The sequence below is a fragment of the Chlorocebus sabaeus genome, chromosome 10 (genome assembly GCF_047675955.1).
Source record: "Chlorocebus sabaeus isolate Y175 chromosome 10, mChlSab1.0.hap1, whole genome shotgun sequence".
NCBI lineage: Eukaryota > Metazoa > Chordata > Mammalia > Primates > Cercopithecidae > Chlorocebus > Chlorocebus sabaeus.
Window position 1 is genome coordinate 83,223,243 of NC_132913.1, and position 24,753 is coordinate 83,247,995.

General features: G+C 38.3%; 1 protein-coding gene across 1 annotated transcript in view; it reads right to left on the reverse strand.

Moving 5' to 3' along the window:
* Nucleotides 1-24,753, reverse strand: part of DNAH7 (dynein axonemal heavy chain 7) — a 330,767-nt gene that overhangs the window by 237,435 nt on the left and 68,579 nt on the right. The window contains exons 14-16 of the mRNA XM_007965701.3: nucleotides 24,574-24,652; nucleotides 11,458-11,682; nucleotides 9,160-9,306 (exon numbers count right to left, since the gene is read on the reverse strand). Coding sequence (XP_007963892.3) covers nucleotides 9,160-9,306; nucleotides 11,458-11,682; nucleotides 24,574-24,652 — 451 coding nt within the window. The remainder of the gene's footprint in view (nucleotides 1-9,159; nucleotides 9,307-11,457; nucleotides 11,683-24,573; nucleotides 24,653-24,753) is intronic.

A 24,753-nucleotide genomic window follows, 5' to 3' on the forward strand; every position in this document is an offset into this window, starting at 1 on the left:
TTCTCTTGTGGGCATTTAGTGCTATAAATTTCCCTCTCCATTCTGCTTTAAATATGTCCCAGAGATTCTGGTATGTTGTATCTTTGTTCTCATTGGTTTCAAAGAACATCTTTATTTCTGCCTTCATTTTGTTATGTACCCAGTAGTCATTCAGGAGCAGGTTGTTCAGTTTTCATGTAGTTTAGCGGTTCTGATTGAGTTTCTTCATCCTGAGTTCTAGTTTGATTGCACTGTGGTTGAAAGACAGTATGTTATAATTTCTCTTCTTTTACATTTGCTGAGGAGTGCTTTACTTCCAAGTATGTGGTCAATTTTGGAATAAGTGTGATGTAGTGCTGAGAAGAATGTATGTTCTGTTGATTTGGGGTGGAGAGATCTGTAGATGTCTATTAGGTCCCCTTGGTGCAGAGTTGAGTTCAATTCCTGGATATCCTTGTTAACTGTCTCATTGATCTGTCTAATGTTGACAGTGGGGTGTTAAAGTCTCCCATTATTATTGTATGGGAGTCTAAGTCTCTAAGGACTTGCTTTATGAATCTGGGTGCTCCTGTATTGGGTGCTTATATATTTAGGATAGTTAGCTCTTCTTGTTGCATTGATCCCTTTACCATTATGTAATGGCCTTCTTTGTCTCTTTTGATCTTTGTTGGTTTAAAGTCTGTTTTATCAGAGACTATGACTGCAACCCCTGCTTTTTTTTGTTTTCCACTTGCTTGGTCGATCTTCCTCCATCCTTTTATTTTGAGCCTATGTGTGTCTCTGAACGTGTGATGGGTCTCCTGAATACAGCACACTGAAGGGTCTTGACTCTTTATCCAATTTGCCAGTCTGTGTCTTTTAATTGGAGCATTTAGTCCATTTACATTTAAGGTTAATATTGTTATGTGTGAACTTGATCCTGTCATTATGATGTTAGCTGGTTATTCTGCTCATCAGTTGATGCAGTGTCTTCCTAGCATCGATGGTCTTTACATTTTGGCATGTTTTTGCAGTGGCTGGTACCAGTTATTCCTTTCCATGTTTAGTGCTTCCTTCAGGAGCTCTTGTAGGGCAGGCCTGGTGGTGACAAAATCTCTCAGCATTTGCTTGTCTGCAAAGGATTTTATTTCTCCTTCAATTATGAAACTTAGTTTGTCTGGATATGAAATTCTGGGTTGAAAATTCTTTTCTTTAAGAAAGTTGAATATTGGCCCCCACTCTCTTCTGGCTTGTAGAGTTTCTGCCAAGAGATCCGCTGTTAGTCTGATGTGATTCTCTTTGTGGGTAACCTGACCTTTCTCTCTGGCTGCCCTTGACATGTTTTCCTTCATTTCAACTTTGGTGAATCTGACAATTATATGTCTTGGAGTTGCTCTTCTCGAGGAGTATCTTTGTGGCATTCTTTGTATTTCCTGAATTTGAATGTTGGCCTGCCTTGCTAGGTTGGTGAAGTTCTCCGGATAATATCCTGCAGAGTGTTTTCCAACTTTGTTCCATTCTCCCCATCACTTTCGTGTACACCAATCAGATATAGATTTGGTCTTTTCACATAGTCCCATATTTCTTGGAGGCTCTGTTAGTTTCTTTTTGCTCTTTTTTCTCTAAACTTCTCTTCTCACTTCATTTCATTCATTTGATCTTCAATCACTGATACCCTTTGTTCCAGTTGATAGAATCGGCTACTGAAGCTTGTGCATTCGTCACGTAGTTCTCATGCCATGGTTTTCAGCTCCATCAGGTCGTTTAAGGACTTCTCTACACTGGTTATTCTAGTTAGCCAAGAGTCTAATCTTTTTTCAAGGTTTTTAGTTTCTTTGTGCTGGGTTTGTACTTCCTCCTTTCGCTCAGAGAAGTTTGATCCTCTGAAGCCTTCTTCTCTCAACTCATCAGTCATTCTCCATCTAGCTTTGTTCTGTTGCTGGAGAGGAGCTGCGTTCCTTTGGAGGGGGAGAGGCGCTCTAATATTTAGAATTTTCAGCTTTTCTGCACTACTTTTTCCCCATCTTTGTGGTTTTATCTACCTTTGGTCTTTGGTGATGGTGATGTACAGATGGGGTTTTGGTGTGGATGTCCTTTCCGTTTGTTAGTTTTCCTTCTAACAGTTAGGCCCCTCAGCTGCAGGTCTGTTGGAGTTTGCTTGAGGTCCACTCCAGACCCTGTTTGCCTGTGTATCAGCAGCGGAGGTTCAGTTGGAAATGCAGAAATCACCTGTCTTCTGTGTCACTCATGCTGGGAGCTGCAGGCTGGAGCTGTTCCTATTTGGCCACCTTGGCACCACCCCCAGATACCACATTTTCTTTATCCACTCATCTCTTGCTGGACACTTAGGCTTCCAAATCATGGCTATTGCGAACAGTGCTGCAACAAACATGGGAGTGCAGATATCTCTTTGATATCTTGATTTCCTTTCTTTAGGGTATATACCAGCAACGGAATTGCTGGATGATATGGTAACTCTAGTTTTAGTTTTTTAAGGAAGCTGCAAACTGTTCTCCATAGTGGTTGTACTAACTTACTTTCCCACCAACAGTGTATGATAGCTTCCTTTTCTCTACATCTTTGACAGCAGTTGTTGCCTGTTATTTGAATAAAAGCCATTTTAACTGAAGTGAGATGATATCTCATTGTTGTTTTGATTTGCATGTCTCTGATGATCAGTGATGGTGAGCACCTTTTCAAATGCCTATTTGCCATTCATATGTCTTCTTTTGTGAAACATCTCTTCAGATCTTTTGCCTATTTTAAATTCAGGTTATTAGAGATTTTCTAATGGAGTTGTATGATCTCTTTATGTATTCCGGTTATTAATCCTTCATCGGATGGGTAGTTTGTAGATATTTTCTCCCATGCTCTGGGTTGTCTTTTCATGTTGTTGATTGTTTCCTTTGTTGTGTGGAAGCTTTTTAACTGGATGTGATCCCATTTGTCCACTTTTGCTTTGTTTGCCTATGCTTGAGGGGTATTATTCAACAAATTTTTGCCCAGTCCAAATTCCTGGAGAGTTTTCTCCAATGTTTCCTTGTAGCAGCTTCATAGTTTGAGGTCTTAGATTTAAGTCTTTAATCCATTTTGATTTGATTTTTGTATATGGTGAGAGATAGGGGTCTAGTTTCATTCTTCTGTATATGAATATCCAGTTGTCCCAGCACCATTTGCTGAAGAGACTGTCTTTTTCCCAATGTATGTTCTTGGCATTTTTCTCTAAAATGAGTTTACTGTAGATTTATGAATTTGTTTCTGGGCTCTCCATTCTGTTCCATTGGTCTATGTGTCTGTTTTTCCGCCAGTACCGTACTGTTTTGGTTACTAAAGGTCTGAATTCTAATTTGAAACCAGGTATGTGATTCCATCAGTTTTGTTCTTTTTGCTCAAGATAGCTTTGGCTATTCTGAGTTTTTTTTGTGGCTCCACAAAAATTGTAGAACTGTGGGGATGGGCAGGAGACAAAAAAAATTAGGATTGTTTTTATTATTTCTGTGAGGAATCTCATTGGCATTTTGTTAGTGATTGCATTAAATATGTAGATTGCTTTGGGTAGTATGAACATTTTAACAATATTGATTCTTCAAATCCATGAACATGAAATATTCCTTTTTCTGTGTCCCCTTCAATTTCTTTCAACAATATTTTATACTTTTCATTGCAGAGACCTGTGGCTTCTTTGGCTAAATTAATTCTTAGGTATTTAATTTTATTTGAGACTATTGTAAATGGGACTACTTTCTTGATTTCTTTTTCAGATTGTCCACCTTTGGCATATATAAATGCCACTGATTTTTGTATGTTAATTTTGTATCCTGTAACTTGTTTATCAGCTCTAATAGTTTTTTTTTTTTTTTTTTTTTTTTGGAGGAGTCTTTATGTTTTCCCAGCTATGAGATCATATTGGCCAGGTGTGGTGGCTCACGCATGTAATTCCAGCACTTTGGAAGCCTGAGGCGGGCAAATCACGAGGTCAAGAGTTCAAGATCAGCCTGGCTAACATGGTGACACCCCATCTCTACTAAAAATACAAAAAAAATTAAAAAATTAGCTGGGCATGGTGGTGTGCGTCTGTAGTCCTAGCTACTCGCGAGGCTGAGGCAGATGAATCGCTTGAACCCAGGTGGCAGAAGTTGCAGTGAGCCAAGATCGCGCCACTGCACTCCAGCCTGGTCAACAGAGTGAGACTCTGTCTCAAAAAAAAGAAAAAATCATCAAGGAAAATATGACTTCTTCCTTTCCAATTTGGATGCCCTTTATTTCTTTCTCTCATCAGACTGCTGTAGCTAGAACTTCCAGCACTATGTTGACTAACAGTGGTGAAAGTGAGCATCCTTGATGTGTTCCAGATTTTAGATGAAAGGCTTTCAGTTTTTCCCTATTCAGTAAGATACTAGCTGTGAGTCTGCCTTTTATGGCTTTTATTACATTGAGGTATGTTCCTTCAATAGCCAGTTTTTTGAGGGTTTTCATCAGGAAGTGATGTTGAATTTTATTAAACGCTTTTTCAGCATCAATTGAAAAGATCATATTATTTTTGTCCTTCATTCTCTTTATATGATGCATCAAACTGATATGTTTATGTTGAACCACCCTTACATCCCAGGGATAAATTCCACTTGATCATGATGAATGATGTTTTTAATGCATTGTTGAATTCAGTTTGCTAGTATTTTGTTGAGAATTTTTGCCTCAATATTCATCAGGGATATTGACCTAAAGTTTTCTTTTTTTGACGTGTCTTTGTCTAGTTTTGGTATCAAGGTAATACTGACCTCATAGAATAGGTTTGGAAGTATTCTCTCTTCCTATATTTTTCAGAATAGTTTGAGTAGGATTGGCATTAATTCTTTTGTAAATGTTGGCTAGAATTTAGCAGTGAAGCCATTGGGTCCTGGGAGACTTTTTATTATGCATTCTATCTTGTTACTTGTTGGTCTGTTCAGGTTTTTGATTGTTTCATGGTTCAATCTTGGTACTTTGTGTGTATCTAGGAATGTAAGCATTTCCTCTAGATTCTCCTATTTATTGGCATACAGTTGCTTATAGTAGCCACTATTGATCCTTAGAATTTCCACAGAATTATTTGTAATGTCTCCTCTTTCATTTCTGATTTTACTCATTTGGGTCTTCTCTCTTTACGTCTTAGGTAGTCTAGCTAAATGTTTATCAATTTTATTTTTTCAAAAACCAACTTTTCATATCATTAATCTTTATTGTTTTCTTCATTGCAATTTTTTTGTTTCTGCTCTGATGTTTATTATTTCTTTTCTCTACTGATTTTGGGTTTGGCTTACTCTTGCTTTTCTAGTTCCTTAAGGTGCATAATTAGGTTTTTTTGGTGTAGGCAGTTATATCTATAAATTTCCCCTTAGCACTGTTTTCACTAGATCCCATATGTTTTGGTATACTATGTTTCCATTATCATTTGTTTACAGAAATTTTCAATTTCCTCTTAATTTTTTCATTGACCCCCTGGTCATTCAGGAGCACACTGCTTTATTCCTATGTGTTTGTACAGTTTCCAAAATTCTTGTTATTAATTTCTAGTTTTATTCCACTGTGGTCAGAGAAGATGCTTGATATTATTTCCTTTTAAAAAAATGTTTTAAACCTTGTTTTGTGACCTAACATATAGTCTATCCTTGAGGATTATCCATATGCTGAGAAGAATTCGCATTCTGCAGCTGTTGGATGAAATGTTCTGTAAATATTTATTATGTTCATTTGGTCTACAGCATAACTTTGATGTTTCTTTGCTAGTTTTCTGTCTGGGACATCTGTCCAGTGCCAAAAGTGAAGTGGTTAAGTCTCCAGCTATTATTGTATTGACGTCTATTTCTCTCTTTAGCTGTAATATTTTTTGCTTTATATATCTGGGCACTCCGGTGCTTCTTGCATATAAATTATAATTGTCATATTCTCTTGCTGAATTGGCCCTTGTATCATGATATAATGACTTTCTTTGTGTCTTCTCACAGTTTTTGTCTTGAAGTCTATTTTGCCTGATATAAGCATAGCTACTCCTGGTAATTTTTTGTTTCCATTGGCATGGAATATATACTTTTTTTATCCTTTTATTTTCAGTCTATGTGTGACTTTATAGGTAAAGTGTGTTTCTTGAAGGCAACAGACCATTGGGTCTTGCTTTTCCTAAAAAAAAAAAAAAAAAAAAAAAAAATCCATTCATCCATGCTATGTCTTTTGATTAGTTAGTCCATTTACATTCAATATTATTATTGATAACTAAGGAGTTACTTCTGCCATTTTGTTTTATGTTTTCTGGTTGTTTTGTGGTCTTCTCTTCCTTTCCTTCCTTCCTGTCTTCCTTTTAGTGAAGGTGATTTTCTCTGGTGGTATGTTTTAATTTCTTGCTTTTCATTTTTTGTGTATCTGTTGTATATAGTTTTTATTTTAGATTGCCATGAAGCTTGAATATCTTATAACCCATGATTTTAAACTGAAGACAACACTGATTGCATAAACAAGCAAAAATAAAACTAATTAAAAATCTACACTTTGAATTCATCCTCCTGCCTTTTACTTTTTTTGTTTCTATCTTTTTGTACTGTTTTTATCTTGAAAAGTAGTTGTATTTATTATTTTTGATGGGCTCATAGTTTTTCTACTTAAAACATGAGTAGTTTACATACCACAATTACAGTATTATAATAGTCTATTTTTCTGTGTGCTTATTATTACCAGTGAGTTCTGTGCTTTCAGATGATTTCTTATTGCTCATCCTGTTCTTTCAGATTTGAAAACTATGTTTGGCATCTCCTGTAGGATAGGTCTGGTGTTGATGAAATCTCTCAGCTTTTGTTTGTCTGGAAAAATCTCTCTTGCTAGTTCATGTTTGAAGGATATTTTCATGAGATATACTAAGTGTTTTCTTTCAGCACTTTAAATATGTCATGCCACTATCCTGGTCTGTAAGGTTCCCCCTGAAAAGCCTGCAGTCAGACATGTTGAAGCTCCATTGTGTGCTATTTGTTTCTTTTCTCTTGCCACTTTTAGGCTCCTTTATTTTTTACCTTGGAAGTTTGATTATTAAATGCCTTGAGGTAGTCTTCTTTGGGTTAAATTTGCTTGGTGTTCTAAAACTTCGGACTTGAATATTGGTATCTTTCTCTAGGTTTGGTGTTCTATTCTACCGCAGCTAAGCTTGAACCCAAACCACAAGACAAAATCCTTCCCACCCTTCCCTCCTCTTTCCACAAGTGGAAGAGCCTCTCCTGCTGCTGCCACCACTGGCCCATGGGGAGTTCTGCCAGGCCACCACCAATGTTCACTTAAGGCTCAAGCACTCCTCAGTCAGCTTGTGGTGAATACTGCCAGGCCTGGGACTCGCCCTTCAGGGCAGTGGGCGCCCCTCTGGCCCATGGCAGGTCCAGAAATACTGTCGAAGGGCCTAGGCCTGGACTTGGGGGCCCCAAGGTCCCACTTGGTTCTCTACCCCACTGTGGCTGAGATGCTACCCAAAGCCAGCACATATCAGAGTCTCACCTAACACCCATAGCATACTACCTGGATATCACTATTAGTTATTCAGGGTCTAAGGGCTCTTTGGTCAGCAGGTGATGAATCTTGCCAGAATTGTGTCCTTCCCTTTAAGGCAACGGGTTCTCTTCCAGCCCAGGGTATGTCTACGTATGTCATCTAGGAGCTAAGGCCTGAAATGGGGGCCTCACAACCCTGCATGTTGCCCTGCCCTGCTGTGGCTGAGCTAGTATCCAAGATGCAAGACAAAGCTGCCTTTTCTCTTCTCCCTACTCTCCTCAAGCAGAAGGAAGGAGTCATCTGCATTGGTGTGAGCTACACTGCTTGGGGTTGGGAGAGGCACGGCATAAGCACTTCCTCAGCCATCCTGTCTGGTGTCTAGCTTAGGTCACATGTTGCCCCAGTTCACCAGCTCTAAGCCCAGGACAGCATCAGGGCTTGCCTAAGAATTGCAGTCCTTGTAACCTAGACTGTCTTTTAAATTCACTTAGGACTCCAGAGCACTTTAGCCCACAGTGGCATGGCCTGCTGAGAAATTCAAGTTCTGATAACTGGGATTGGTGCTTCTCCTCTGGCTATGTCTGGTCCAAATGCTCTCTGTGTGGGTAGGTGCCAGCTGAGGTCAGAATAGTTTTGGCTTTCTGCTGCAACAGTGCAGCACTGAGTTCAATGTAAAGTCCCCCAGTCACTATGCTGTCCCTCCCCTACATGTACAGTGTCTCTCTCTGCACCACATGGGTGCTACTGGGGAATGGGGAGGGGCAGCATCAGGGTTTCAAAACTGTTTTTCCTGTTTTCAATGCCTCTTTCAGTGATACAAAGTTAAAACCAGGTAATGTGATTGTTCACCTGATTTTTGGTTCTTATGACGGTGCTTTTCTGTGTGCAGATAATTGTTAAAACTTGGTTTCCTGTGGGTGATGGGGGGAGCTACCAGTGGAGGCTTCTATTCAGCCATCTTGTTCCAACTCAGTGGCCTTGGTTTAAAATAACTAGAGTTTTTGTTTTCTCCATGTGTGTTGACATATTTGTGATTATTATAAAACACTTAATTATCTGAACTGATAAGATATTAAGATCTTTCAATGTAAGAAAAATGATAGAGCATCATAGTTAATAGTATGTTTTCATTCTCCTTTTCATATAAAATACAATTAAACTCTGTAAATATCTTATATGGCAGAGGGTATGGTTCTTTCTCCTCCAGCTTCCTCTAATGAAAAAGCTGATTTCTGAAATAGTAGTATTGGGAACAAAATTGCTTGGTGAGAGAAAATAATGGACATAATTTTAAAACACAGCCACTGAATCTAAGCTATCCTCTATGAAGATGGAAGAACTAAACAGTAATCAGGTACTATCATTTGCCTGCTTCTGCTCAAAACTATGGACTCCTAACTATCATAGTAGAACTATGATGCAAATAATTAAATGATGCAAAGCAAAGGTTAAAAAGAAGATTGAGGTATAACTCTATCTTTAACACAGAAAAAAATGTATCGCTACCAATAGAAAACAGCAATACTGATACGCCTTGAAGCATGTCTATAAAATCTATTTGTGTCATTCTATTATCCTCTAATTAAATGTGGTTAAACAGTTTTATTTGAATCTATTTCTTAAAGGTGAATAACTAAAACAGATTCAATGCTTTTAAAATTGAACTAATTCATCTTTTTAAGAATTTTTGAATTATACCTTATCTGCAGCTAAATCCAACTTTCCGTTCAGTATTTGAGCCTTTTTTAGGTACCGCTGAACATCCTGAAGATCTCCAAACGAATAAAATTCTTCTGATTGTTTAGCATAACTCTCCAGTTCCTCCACAAATCGTTCACACCGTAACTAATGAAAACAATTTGTTGTTAATATTCTTAAAAGTTAAAACCCTTTGGTGTCAAAAAATTTAAACTTTGTAGGAGTTACCAGAATTATTATTATAATATTTTGTCACTGGTAAAACAAAAAAGGATGATCTGGAAAATGACTGAGATCTAAAATATGCAGAATTTTAAAATGTTTAAATTAATAGATTTAGATTCCTGTAACTCACGGATTAGAAAAAGTCAACTCTGTATTATCTATGTAAGAAGTTCTAGCTAATAAAATGAATAAAAATGTTAGACAATGGTGATCTTTAACATGCTGAAGAATTTATGCAAACAAATAATTTATCAGCATTTGAAAAATCTCTTAATAACCAAGAATGGGACTAAAAGAAAATTTCAATTTTTACCTATGCTATTTTTATAAACAACTGAGAAAACAGAATTTCCTTAATTGTGCTCTGATATCATTTCAATTAGCAATACTAAAGCAAGATATTCCAAAGTTATTTTTCTTGTCCCATGGGCTCTCTTCACAAGAAACATGTAAGGTAAATAAATCCAGATTTAAACACTTAAAAACTATAGTGTTCTAATATAAGATAGGTGTGTATGTTTTAAGTAAAAAAGCCTTATTACATAATTGGTATTGGTAAGGCATTCTAAATTAAAGGGCTCTAAAAAATAGCTCAATAAAATATTACAAAAATTTAGGTTATTCAAAAATAGATTTTCTATTTTATAGACGATCTAGGCTGATTTCTGTCCTCTTTTCTCTAGTTTCCTGGCAAACTTATTGCTTTGGCCCAGTAGGGGAGGCAAACTGAGAGGAAAAGTTCATCAACAGTATGTATAGCTTGTGATTTAAAACACAGCATAAATCATTCTGGGTCACTTAGCAATTTTCTAAGAGTCTATTATATTGAAACTTAAACATCTAATATTTACTACTCATGATGTTTTCGGTAGTTTAAAAAAAATTTGATATAGCCTTAATGTAAAACAAAAACATAAACTACAGTTTAAAATGAAGAGTTTTTTTAAGCCTATGAATTCTTCTCCGAACAACATATTTTGCCAATTAACTATATTTGCTATATGTATAATAGAAAGTCAGCATGACTTGCTATTAAAGGACATCTGTACTGGCTGGCCTGAACAAGTCTCTTGATCTTTGGGAAACTTACTCTTTCATCTGTAAAATGAGACTGTAAATATTAAGTCATTTACCAGGACAGTAGCTATGGAATGCTCACAGCATTTCTGTGTGTCAGTCACTGTGCTGAGCAGTGGATATAAATGGAGAAAGGTAACAATGAAACAGCCCTGCTCTCAAGGAGCTGATGGTCCCATCAGGAGGCAGACTTACAAATACTAACATAATGATCAGATAATTGTCCAATGGAGATGGGGTCAAAGTGAGAGCACAGGAGAGGAGAAGCAGCACTGAGGTCTGCTGAGAGGGCTTCTCAGAAAAATGAATAGAGTGTGCTAAACAAACAGGCACGTGTGGGGCAGGGGTGTCCTCGGAGTGATGGGGAGAATGTGGAGGAGACAAGAAGCATAGGACAGCAGACACCTAGAAGTTGACAGGGTTACTGAAAAGTCACGAGCAAGGAGTGGGGAGAAGTAGGCAAGGAAGCTGGACAGGGAAATGGGCAAATCACAAACCATCTTATATGGAAGACCACTCCCCACCCACCACCCCCCAAAAAAGCTGGAGTTATTGAATGTTAAAGTGACAATTCTGGGCACAATGCTTAGGAGAGTGAGCAATTATGAGGTATGAAAGCACATTTCATTAAGGGAGCTTTGATATTCAAACCATTTTTAAAAACTGAAAATAGTACTATAAACTATATAAAATAAATACTATTTTTATTAACTATCACGTATGTACAATATATTCCATTTTTTATGTTACCTTGAAAAATCAAGAAATGACTGCATATTGATCAATATACTACTGACTCCCTAATCATCCAATAAGCATTATAAAAGATCCAATGTATTACTGTCTCCCACTAACATTTATAATATGAGATTATAACATTGTAGCATGAGAAAGCTAAAAGTATGCACTCTGAAATAAAATAATTGACAAGGTTACGTAAAAAGATAAAAATAAAGCATTTCCAGAAAATGAAAAAAAAATATCTAAGATGCCAACCTTCAGACCTTCTTGATACTGTTCTATTTTCTCTTTAATGATTTTCCTGTGTTCTTCAAAAATTTCTCCCATCCTTCCATACCACTGGAAAACACTGTTATTTAGCCTAATGTCTGCTGGAGAAAAGTTGACATACTCGATGAGGAAGGCAAGGCAGTTTTTGGAATCCACTAATCTCTGTTCTAGTTCAATCATATCAGTTACCTCCACTTTCTGAATGTAAGCCTGAGGGAAAACAAAAATTATAGGTGGCATTTTAACGAACAGCTCATGTCACAAAACAGCCTGTGGAAATACATTGCATAACTATGCACAGACTTACTAGAAGTCAACATTTTTGGTTCAAAATCAGGGACTACAGCATAGTTTCCTTCTCATCCCTCCAAAATATCTCACTAAAATGACAACAACAAAAAAAGAAAATGCTTAACAACACATGGAAAACCAGGGAGGAGGGCTGTGGGTTCACAGAAGATAGATATGAAGCAGATACTGAGTGATGACTTATTCTTTCAGAATAACATTTTATGGGCACCTGCTGTGGGCCTCACACTGTGCCAGGTGCTGGCAATACAGTGTGACGAAAGACAGACATGGGCTCTGCCCTCCCTGAGTTTGCAGTCTAGTTGGAGAGTCTGTTTTTACCCAAATAACCACCAGAACAAATGTCAAACTTCAAGTTTGCAACAGAGACAACTGCTGCAAAGGCACGCTGCTCAGAGCATATCATAAGGACGTGAAGTAGTGAGACGCGGAGGGTAGTTCCCATATCTTGGAGAAGCACAAATAGAAGGAAATGAGGGAATGAAACAAGTGCAGAGGGATGCATGTGGATGGAACATGGGCCCAGTGGCAAGAAGGAGCAGGGGTAAGGGGCTGAGGGGTCAGCAGGGCTGCAGCAGAGTGGTAGGGCAGCAGACAGATGGCTTTGTTACATTTATCCCAGGACTGAATACTCAAGGACAACCAAAATTTTTTTGTTAGTTCCAGTCCCCTGGTACCAATACTTCTGGACTACCATTCAAGGTAGTAAGAGCTCCTTTGTGTTACGGAATGAAATTCTTGTTTTATGGGTATTGGGCAGGTGGGAATGTGATAACCTAAACATGGATGTACTTTCACTTCACTCTGAATGCCACTTTTTCTTCTTTCTCTGAATTGTTTTGACCTATAAAGTTTTTGTTTTTTTTTTTTTTCTGAGCTGGAGTCTCACTCTGTCACCCAGGCTGGAGTGCAGTGGCACGATCTCGGCTGACTGCAACCTCAGCCTCCCACGTTCAAGCGATTCTCCTGCCTCAGCCTCCCAAGTAGCTGGGATTCAAGCATGGACTAGGTTTTTGTTGTTGTTTTTCTCGTAGAGACGGGGTTTCACCATGTTGGACAGGTTGATCTCAAACTCCTAATCTCAGGTGATCCGTCCACCTCAGCCTCCCAAAATGCTGGAATTACAGGCGTGAGCCACCACGGCTGACCCTTCCTTTGTATTTTTAAGAAAATATTAAAAATTGGCTGGGCATGGTGGCTCATGCCTGTAACCCATGCCTGTAAACCTAGAGGTCTAGACAGGTGGATCACCTGAGGTCAGGAGTTCAAAACATGGTGAAACCCAGTCTCTACTAAAAATACAAAAAAAATTGGCTGGGTATGGTGACAGGTGCCAGTAATCCAGCTACTTAGGAGGCTGAGGCAGGCGAATTGCTTGAACCCAGGAGGTAGTGGTTGCACTGAGCCAAGATCACACAACTGCACTCCAGCCTGGGTGACAGAACGAGACATGTCTCAAGAAAGAAGGGAAAGGGAAAGGGGAAGGGGAAGGGAAAGGGGAAGGAGAAGAGGAAGGGAAAGGGGAAGGAGAAGAGGAAGGGAAAGGGGAATAGGAAGGGGAAGGGAAAGGTGAAGGGCAAGGCAAGGGCAAGCACAGGGAAGGGAAGGGAAAGGGAAGAAGGAAAGGGAAGAAAGGGAGAAGGAAGGAAATGATGAAGACCTAACAATGTTTTTGAAGGAGAAAGTTGCTTAGAAATTGTTAGTGGCTCACACCTGTAATCCCAGCACTTTGGGAGGCCGAGATGGGTGGATCACAAGGTCAGGAGATGGAGACCATCCTGACTAACACGGTGAAACCTCGTCTCTACTAAAAATACAAAAAACTAGCTGGGAATGGTGGCGGGCGCCTGTAGTCCCAGCTACTCGGGAGGCTGAGGCAAGAGAATGGTGTGAACCCAGGAGGCGGAGCTTGCAGTGAGTGGAGACTGCGCCACTGCACTCCTGCCTGGGCAACAGAGTGAGACTCCATTTCAAAAAAAAAAAAAAATAGAAAGAAATTGTTCATTGATATATTATTCTAATTAGACTAAATGTTTTTATGTTGTAAATCCAAACCAACAGGATGCAAACCATGGTGGTTTCCACAAGTAACAAAATATCTAACTGAAAATACATTTTTGATAATTTAATCAGCTTTCTGTGTAGTCAAATGACTGGATTTTTATTTCCCCTTACCAATACCGAAGGACTGATTTCTGTATTGAATAAATTCACCTGCTGTTTTGCCCTTGTGGAAATAATCTTTTTTAAACATAGAAATATTTGAAATATCAGGCAATGTTATGTATAGTAGAAATTCACAATAAATAACCCCCAAATTCCTAAATATTTCCAGTAATGGCTAGGAGGATAAATAAATGACACTCTCCATATTCAATATTCATTTTTCCAAAGGAATTTTCCTTTAATGAACAGGAATTTACAATTTAACTCTCCAACTACATTTATAATCATCCATAATCAAAGAATCACTTGCTGTTCAACAATAATTAATATAAAATATAATAATGTTCTAAAAATAATATATATAGGCATGTGTGTATATTTGACACACATACACACACAGTCACATATGAAGGACCTCAATCCAAGTACAAACACTTTTAAAAGGACAGAACTCCCTTAGAGACTGATATGTAAACATTGGTTTTAATGATTTTAACAAATTTTCATTTAAGTGAATAATTTTTTTTTTTTTTTGAGATGGAGTCTTGCTCTGTCGCCCAGGCTTGAGTACAGTGGCCGGATTTCAGCTCACTGCAAGCTCCGCCTCCTGGGTTTACGCCATTCTTCTGCCTCAGCCTCCCGAATAGCTGGGACCACAGACACCGGCCACCTCGCCCGGCTGGTGTTTTGTATTTTTTAGTAGAGACAGGGTTTCACCGTGTTAGCCAGGATGGTCTTGATCTCCTGACCTCGTGATCCGCCCGTCTCGGCCTCCCAAAGTGCTGGGATTACAGGCTTGAGCCACCGCGCCCGGCCTTAAGGGAATAATTTTTAAAAATACATATGTAATCACTTTAACTCTTTTTTATAATTTCCTGTGTATGGAAAGTTTTGAATGATTTTTACGTTTTGCTGGGCACACTTAAATATTTTAAAATTAGGATCGAGGCAGAGAAAGATGGCTGAATAGAAGCTTCCACTGATCGTTCTCCCCATAGAAATACCAACTTTAACAACTATCTAAACCCAAAAGCACCTTCATGAAAACCAAACACCAAGTGAATGATCAGAGTACCTGGTATAACTTCGTATCACTGAAAGAGGCACTGAAGAGGGTGGGAAAGATAGTCTTGAACTGTGGATGCCATCCCTGCCCCAGCCCCCAGCATCAGCTTCGAGGCACCGAGAATCTGTGTTCTCAGGGAGGGAGAGTGGGACTTTGTGTTGGAACTCGGTGCTGCTAACATGGGCAGACCTCAGCCAATGTCCATGGAGGGACCACTTAGACCAGCCCTAGCCAGAAGGAAATCACCCATTCCAGACATTACAACCTGAGTTTTGGCAAATCTTGCTGCCATGGGCTAGTGTTCTGAGGCCCTAAACAACTTGAAAGGCAGTCTAGACCACAAGAACTGCAACTCCTAGGCAAGTTTTAGTGCTGTGTGGGGTCAGAGCCAGTGGGCTTGGGGAGCACATGACCTAGTGATATAACAGCCACAGCAGCTCAAGAAGTGGTTGTGCCATCCCTCCCCCAACCCCAGGCAGCACAGCTCACGGCTCCAAAGAAGATCCCTTCATTCCACTTGAGGAGAGGAGAGAAAAGAGTAAAGAGGACTTTGCAACTTGGATACCAGCTCAGCCACAGTAGGATAAGGCACTGGGTAGAGTCATGAGGCCCCCATCCCAGGCCCTAGCTCCTGGAAGACACTTCTAGACACACATGGGCCAGAAGAAAACCCACTGGCTTGAAGGGAAGGATGCAGTCCTGGCAGAATTCATCACCTGCTGACTAAAGAGCCCTTGGGCACTGAATAATCAGGAGCAGTAGCCAGTTAGGAAACACCCTGGGCCTTGGAAGAGACTCTGAGAGGTCCTGGCTTCGGGTGTGATCTGGCATATTCACAACTGTAGTGGCTACCAGGAAAGACTCCTTCTGCTTAAGAAAAGCAGAGGGAAGAGTAAAGAGGACTCTGTCTTGCAGTTTAAATACCTTGGCCTTGCAGTTCGGCCACAGTGTGGTAGAGTATGAAGTGGGATCTTGGGGTCCCCAATTCCAGGCCTTGGCTGTTAGAAGGAATTTCTGGACCTATCTTCGGCCAGAGGGGAGCCCTATTTTGTGAAAGTGGGTCCTAGGTTTAGCAACATGCACCGCAACCTGACTTAAGAGCCCTTGGGCCTTAAGTGAACATTGGCTATGGCCTGGCAATACTCCCCAAGGACCTGTGGTGGTGGACATAAGAGTCTCCTCTACTTACCAAAAGGGAAGGGAAGAGTGGGAAGGACTTCGTCTTGTGGTCTGATGCCAGTTCAGCTGCAATAGAGTACCACATAGATTCCTAAGGTTTCCCACTCCAGGCCCTGGCTCCCAGGCAGCATCTCAGGGACACTCGGGGCTAGGGCCACTCACTGACCTGAAGGGAAGAACACATGCCTGGATGGCTTTACCATCTGCTAATTGTAGAGCCCTAGTGCCTTGAATGAACACAGGCAGTAGCAAGGCAGAAGTTACCATGGGCCTTAAATGAGAACCAGTGTTGTGCTGGCTTCAGTTCTGATCAAGCACAGTCCCAGTGGTGATGGTCACAAGGGTGTTTGTGTCACCCCTCCCCCAGTTCCAGGCAGGTTAGCAGACACACATATACCCCCCCGCCCCCCGCCACACACACACATACACACACACACACACACAGAGAGAGAGAGAGAGAGAGAGAGAGAGACTGACTGACTCTCTAATTATTTGACAGAAATTAAGAGAATAAGCGTCTCTGCCTGGTAATCAATACAAGTCTTCCAGATTTTATCCAAGACCACCAAGGCAGTACCTCTACAAGGCAATGAGATCCACAGTGTCACTGGGCTTGAGGTATCCCTTAATGCAGATACAGAAGAAGTGACCACAAACTTAGATCACAACATTCAAGTCCCTTCAAATACCTGGAAAGTCTTCTCAAGAAGGATGGGCCAGAATGCTAAGAATACAAGGCCAGAATGCTAAGAGTACAATTCCTAACTCTTCAATGCCCAGACACCAATGGACATCCACAAGCATCAAGACCGTCCAAGAAAACATAACCTCATCAAACAACCTAAATAAGACACCAAAGAGATAAACCCAAAGAGAGAGAGATATGTGACATTTCAGACAGGCAATTCAAAATACCTGTTTTCAGGAAACTTTGAAATTCAAGATAACTCCGAGAAGGAATTCAGAATCTCATCATATAAATTTAACAAGGAATTTGAAATAATTAAAAATAAGAAGAAATTCTGGGGTTGAAAATGCAATTGACATACCGAAGAATGCATCAGACTCTTAACAGCAGAGTTGATCAAACAGAAGAAAGAATTAGTGAGCCTGAAGATAGGCTATCTAAAAATACACAGAGGAGACAAAAGAAAAAAGGATAAAAAAAGAATGAAGTACACCTATAGGATCTGGAAAACAGCCTCAAAAGGGCAAATCTAAGAGTTATTGACCTTAAAGAAGAGGTAGAGAGAGCAATATAGGTAAAAGCATATTCAAAAGGATAATAACAGAAAAGTTTCCAAACCTAGAGAAAAATATGAATATTTCTGAACAAGAAGGTTACAGAACACCAAGCAGATTTGACCCAATAAAGACTACCTCAAAGCATTTAAAAACCAAACTCCCAAAGGTCAAAAATAAAGAAAGGATCCTAAAAACAGCAAGAGAAAATAACCCACAATGGAGCTCCAACACGTCTGACTGCAGACTTTTCAGTGAGAACCTTACCAGCCAGCAAAGAGTGGCATGACACGTTTAAAGTGCTGAAGGAAAAAGAACTTGTACCCTACAATAGTAAATCTGGTGAAAATATCCTTCAAACATGAAGGGGAAAGAAGAACTTTCCCAGACAAACAAAAGCTGAGGGATTTCATCAACACCAGACCTGTCCTACAGGGAATATTAAAAGGAGTTCTTCAATCTGAAAGCAAAGGACAATAATGGACAATAATAAATCATCTGAAGGTACAAAACTCATCAATTATGGTAAATAAACAGAAAAACACAGACTATTATAACACTGTAATTGTGGCATGTAAACTCTCTCTCTCTCTGTCTCTATCTCTCTCTCTCTCTCTATATATATATATGTGTGTGTGTATATATATATGTTAAGTAGAAAGACAGAAAGATGAACTGGTAAAAAATAACTGCAACAACTTTTCCAGACAGATAGTACAATAAGATATAGGCAGAAACAACAAAATGTTAAAAAGCAGGGGGCTACAGTCAAAACATAGATTTTTAAATTAATTTTCTTTTTGCTTGCTTATTTGTTTATGCAATCAGTGTTGTCAACAATTTAAAATAATAAATTATAAGATATTATTTGCAAACTTTATGGTAACCTCAAATCAAAAAACATACAACAGACATGCAGAAAATGAAAAGCAGGAAGCTAAAACATACCACCAGAGAAAATCACCCTCACTAAAAGGAAGACAGAAAGGAGAAAAAGAAGGAAGAGAAGACTGCAAAACAACCAGAAAACAAATGACAAAATGGCAGGTGTATATTCTTACTTATCAATCAAAATTATCAGTAACAACAATAACATCAAATGTAAATGGACTAAACTCTCCAATCAAAAGACAGAGCCTTGCTGAAGGGATAATAAAACAAGACCCAGTGATCTTTCACCTACAAGAAACACACTTCACCTACAAAGACACACATAGCCTGGCAATAAAGAGATAGAAAAAAATATTCCATGCCAATGAAAACCAAAAGAGACCCGGAATAGCTACACTTATATCAGAAAAAGTAGATTTCAAGATAAAAGCTATTAAAAGAGACAAAGAAGGTCATTGTATAATGACACAGGGGCCAATTCAGCCAGAATATATAACAATTGAAGATATATATGCACCCAACACTGGAGCACCAGGTATATTAAGCAAATATGATTAGGGCTAAAGAGAGACATAGACCTCAATACAATAATAACTGGAGACTTAAATACCCCATTTCAACATTCATACAAAGCATGTCATACAAAAAAAAATTGTATGCCATATGTCACACAAAAAAAGATCATTCATACAAAAAAATCAACAAAGAATCATCAGATTTAATCTGCACCATAGACCAAATGGACCTAACAGATATTTACAGAACATTTCACCCATGGCTGCAGAATATACACCCTTCTCTGCAGCTTATGGATCATTCTCAAGGATAGACCATATATTAGATGCCAAAACAAATCTTAAAACATTCAAAAAATTGAAATAATATCAAGCATAGTCTCTGACCACAAGGGAATAAAACAAGAAATCAATAACAAGAGGAATTTTGGAAACTACACAAACAGATGGAAATTAAACAATATGCTCCTGAATGATTAGTGAGTCAATGAAGAAATTAGGAAGGAAATTGAAAAAATTTCTTGGAGGAAATGATAATGGAAACACAACATAACAAAACCTATGGGATACAGCAAAAGCATCACAAAGAGGGAATTTTATAGCTACAAGTGGCTAAATTAAAAAGTAGAAAAACTTCAAATAACCCACTGATTTAAATAATTCTAAAAGCAAGCACAAATCAAACCCAAAATTAGTATAAGAAAATAATAAACATCAGAGTAGAAATAAATGAAATTGAAATAAAGAATACCAAAAAAATGAATTGAAAAGTTGTTTTTATGAAAAGCTAAACAACACTGACATACTTTTAGCCAGACGAAGAAAAAAAGAGAGAAGACTCAAATAAATAAAATCAGAGATGAAAAAGAAGACACGACAATCAAAACCACAGAAATTCAAAGGATCGTTAGAGGCTACTACAGACAACTACATGCCAATAAATTGGAAAACCTAGAAGAAATGGACAAATTCCTAGACACATACAAACTACCGAGATTGAACCACAAAGAAATACAAAACCTGAACAGACCAACAGATAACAAAATCAAGTAAAAAGATCAAATCCATAATAAAAAGTGTCCCAACAAGGAAAAGCCCAAGACCTGATGCCTTCACTGCTGAATTCTACCAAACCTTCCTACTCAAACTAGCCAAAAAAAAAAAAAAAAAAAAAAAAAAAAAAACTAGAGGAGGGGTGCTATGGCTTGGCTGTCTCCTCACCCAAATCTCATCTTGAATTGTAGTTCCCATAATCGCCATGCATCATGGGAGGGACCCAGTGGGAGGTAATTGAATTACTGGGGCAGTTATCCTCAGGCTGTTCTGGTGATAATGAGTGAGTTCTCTCTCAAGAGATCTGATGGTTTTTTAAGGGGCTTTTCCACCGTGCTTCATTCATTCTTTGCCTTCTTGCTGCCATGTTTGCTTTCCCTTCTGCCATGATTGTAAGTTTTCTGAGGCCTCCCCAGCCTTGCAGAACTGTGAGTCAATTAAACCTCTTTCCTTTATAAATCACCCAGTCTCAGTTATTTCTTCATATCAGCATGAGAACTAATGCAAAGAGGAAATACTTTCAAGCTAATTCTATGAGGCCAGTATTACTCTGACACCAAAACTAGACAAAGATACATCAAAAAAAGAGAAAACTTTAAGATAATATCTCTGATGAATATTGATGCAAAAGTCCTTGACAAAGTACTAGCAAACTGAATTCAACCACACATTAAAAAGGCCATTCACCACGACAAGGTGGGATTTATCCCAGGGATGCAAGGATGATCCAACATATGCAAATTAATGTGATACATCATATCAACAGAATGAAAGATAAATTTCATATGACCATTTTGATTGATGCTAAAAAAGCCTTTTATAAAATTCAGCATTGCTTTATGATAAAAACCCTCAAAAATTGTGCACAGGAGGACACAATAAAAATCACAGGACAGACTCACAGCTAGTATCATACTGAACGGGGAAAAACTGAAAGCCTTTCCTCTAAAATTTGGAACACAACAAGGATGCCAATTTTCACCACTGTGATTCAACACAGTACTGGAAATCCTAGCTAGAGCAATCAGATAAGAGAAAGAAGTAAAAGTCATCCAAATTAGAAAGAAAGAAGTCAAAGTATCCTTGTTTGCAGATAATATATTATATTTGAAAAATCCTACAGACTCCACCAAAAAACTATTAGAACTGATAAACAAATTCGGTAAAGTTGCAGGATACAAAATTACATACAGAAATCAGTAGCATTTACATCTATGTATGCCAAAGGTGGGACAATCTGAAAGAGAAATCAAGAAAGTAATCCCATTTACAATAGCCACAAATAAAATTAAATACCCAGGATTAACCAAAGAAGTGAAAGATCTCTATAGTGAAAATTAAAACACAATGATGAAAAAAAATTAAAGATGACACCAAAAACAGAAAGATATTCCATGTTCATAAATTAGAAGACTACAATATTGTTAAAATGTCCATACTACCCCCAAAGCAATGTCAATGTCAATGACATTCCTCAGAAATAGAAAAAAAAATCTTAAAATTTATATGAAACCATAAAAAACTCAGAATAGCCAAAGCTTTCCAGAGCAAAAAGAACAAAACTGGAGGAATCACATTACCTGATTAGAAATTATACTACAGAGCTATAGTAACCAAAATAGCATGGTACTGGCAGAAAAACAGACACACGGACTATTGGAACAGAATGGAGAATACAGAAACAAATTAATGAATCTACAGTGAACTCATTTTCAAGAAAACTGCCAAGAGCATACCTTGGGACAAGGACAGTCTCTTCAATAAATGGTACTGAGCAAACTGGATATTAATATGCAGAAGAATGAAACTAGACCTCTGTATCTCAGCATATACAAAAATCAAATCAAAATGGATTAAAGACTTAAATCTAAGACCTCAAACTATGAAACTGCTGCAAGGAAACATTGGAGAAACTTTCCAGGAACTTGGACTGGGCAAATATTTCTTGAGTAATATCCCACAAGCACAGGCAAACTAAGCAAAATTGGACAAATGGGATCACATCCAGTTAAAAAGCTTCTGCATGGCAAAGGAAGCAATCAACAACATGAAGAGACAACCCAGAGCATGGAAGAAAATATTTGCAAACTACCCATCTGACGAGGCATTAACAACCAGAACTATACTACTGCAGTACTATTCAAGGAGCTCAAACAACTCTATAGAAAAATCTCTAATAATCTGATGAAAAAGTTGGCAAATTATCTGAATAGATATTTCTCAAAAGAAGACATACAAATGGCAAACAGGCACATGGAAAGCTGCTCAACATCACTGATCATCAGAGAAATGCAAATCAAAACTATGATGACATATCATTTCACTCCAGTTAAAATGGCTTTTATCCAAAAGACAGGCAATAACAAAGGCTGCTGAGAATGCAGAGAAAAGGGAACCCTCTTACATTGGTGGTGGGAATGTAAATTAGTACAACCACTATGGAGAACAGTTTGGAGGTTTCCTGAAGAACTAAAACTAAAGCTACCATATGATCCAGCAATCCCACTGCTGGTATATACCCCAACAAAGGGAAATCAGTATATTGAAGAGATATCTAAACTCCCATGTTTCTTGCAGCGCTATTCACAATACCCAAGATTTGGAAGCAGTGTAAGTGTCCATCAACAGATGAATAGAAAAAGAAAATGTGGTACACAATGCAGTACTATTCAGTTACAAAAAGAATGAGATTCTGTCATTAGCAATAACCTGGATGGAACTGAAGGTCATTATGTGAAATAAGCCAGGCACAGAAAGACAAACGTTGCATGTTCTCACTTATTTGTGATAGCTAAAAATTAGAACAATTGAACTAATGGAGGTAGAGAATAGAAGGATGACTACCAGAGTCTATAAGGGTAGTGGGTGGATGTGGGGGATGTGGTGATGGTTAGTGAGTACAAAAATATATTAATATTTTGAAAGAATGAAAAAGATCTAGTATTTGACAGCAGAACAGGATGACTATAGTCAATAATTTAATTGTACATTTTGAAATAGCTAAAAGTATATAATTGGATTGCTTGAAACACAAAGGATAGATGCTTGAGGTGCTGGATACTCCATTTACCCTGATGTGACTATTATGCATTGTAAGCCTACATCAAAATATCTCATATTCCCCAAAAATATATACACCTACTATGTACCCATGAAAATTAAAAATAAAACAAAATTTTAAAGGATTTTTTGAATAATAGAAAATTTAAAAATACCACAAAAACTTAATGTTATAAGCATGAAAAGTAAACAAGATGAAATGGAATGGCCATTAGCTAGTTGTTTAACATCATTTTATTTGCCATTAGGTGGTCTTCTGTAGTAATCCATTTTGTGTTGCTATGAAGGAATGCCTGAGGCTGGGTACATTTATAAAGAAAATAAGATTTTTGGCTGACAGTTCTGCTGCCTGTACAAGAAGCATGGTGCCAGCAACTGCTTCTGGTCAGGGCCTCAGGAAGCTTTTACTCATGGTAGAAGGCAAAGGGTAATGTGACACATGGCAAAAGGGGGAGCAGAAGAGAAAGGAGGGGGTGCCAGCCTCTTTTTAATAATCAGATCTCAAGAAAACTAATCTAGCAAGAAGTCACTCATTACCATCAGGAAGGTACCAAGCTGTTCGTGAGGGATCCACCAAAAACCTCCTATTAGGCCCCACCTCCAATACTGGGGATCACGTTTCAACATAAGATGTGGAGGGGACAAGCATTCAAACCATATCAACTTCAAACATAGAAGTAACATGAGAAATGATGAAAGTGAGACTTACCTAATATTTTCAGTGTCACAAATCCTATGCACAAAATATACTTTAACAAACTACCACAGAAAAGCTTAATATAAACAAAATACAGCTTTTATAAAAAACAAAATGTCACTTAAGGCTTAAATATTTGTTACAATAAATGAAAAGTGATTACACAGCTCAGGCTGCCCAGGACAGTCCTGGTTTGTGCCTGTTAGCATGGCAATAATTGTTGTCTGTTCTCAAAAATAACCTGATAGATAATTGCATCAATTGTTCCAATACTTCACTTCTCCAGTGTCAATGCCCTGTAGGGTCCTCTCAATCAGACTTGTTTTGGTCAATGAGATGTTAGCTAATGTGACACAAGCAGAGTCTTGAAAAGCACTTGTACAATTGAATTTGCTTGTATGTCTGTACCATGACATGAGAACACACCCAGATGAGCCTGCTCTGGCTTGAGGGACAAGTAGAGCCAAGTCAACCTGCTGAAGGATAGTAGACTGGTCAACCCAACTGGGTGAGTGACCCTACAGGGTGACCCCATGGAGACCAGAAGAACCAAGCAGGAGCATCTAGCCTAAATTACCAAACTGCAAACTCATGAGCTAAGTATTTTGAAAGTCATTATTACTTTTTATTTATTTTATTGTTATTATTATTATTTTTTGAGACAGAGTCTTGCTGTGTTGCCAGGCTGGAGTGCAGTGGCACAATCTCGACTCACTGCAACCTCTGCCTCCCAGGTTCAAGCAATTCTCCTGCCTCAGCCTCCCGAGTAGCTGGGACTATAGGCACACCCGAGCATGCCCAGCTAATTGAAAGTCATTATTATTTTTAATCTGTCTTAACTTTTGGAGTGATTTATTACTCTACATTATTGTGTCAATAATTAATTGATACACACACAATTATGGAGAAGCTATTAAAAATACCTTCATTTCCATTAGTTCTGCTGTATTTGGAGGAGTGCTAAGAGCTTTTTCGGCTATCCTCTCAAATTCATCGCATAATCTGAAACACCAAGCAAAACCAATCTTACATATTTATGGTTAAATGTGATTCCAAAATATATTCCTGTATACTATTTAAATATTCCATTGCATGAAAAATAA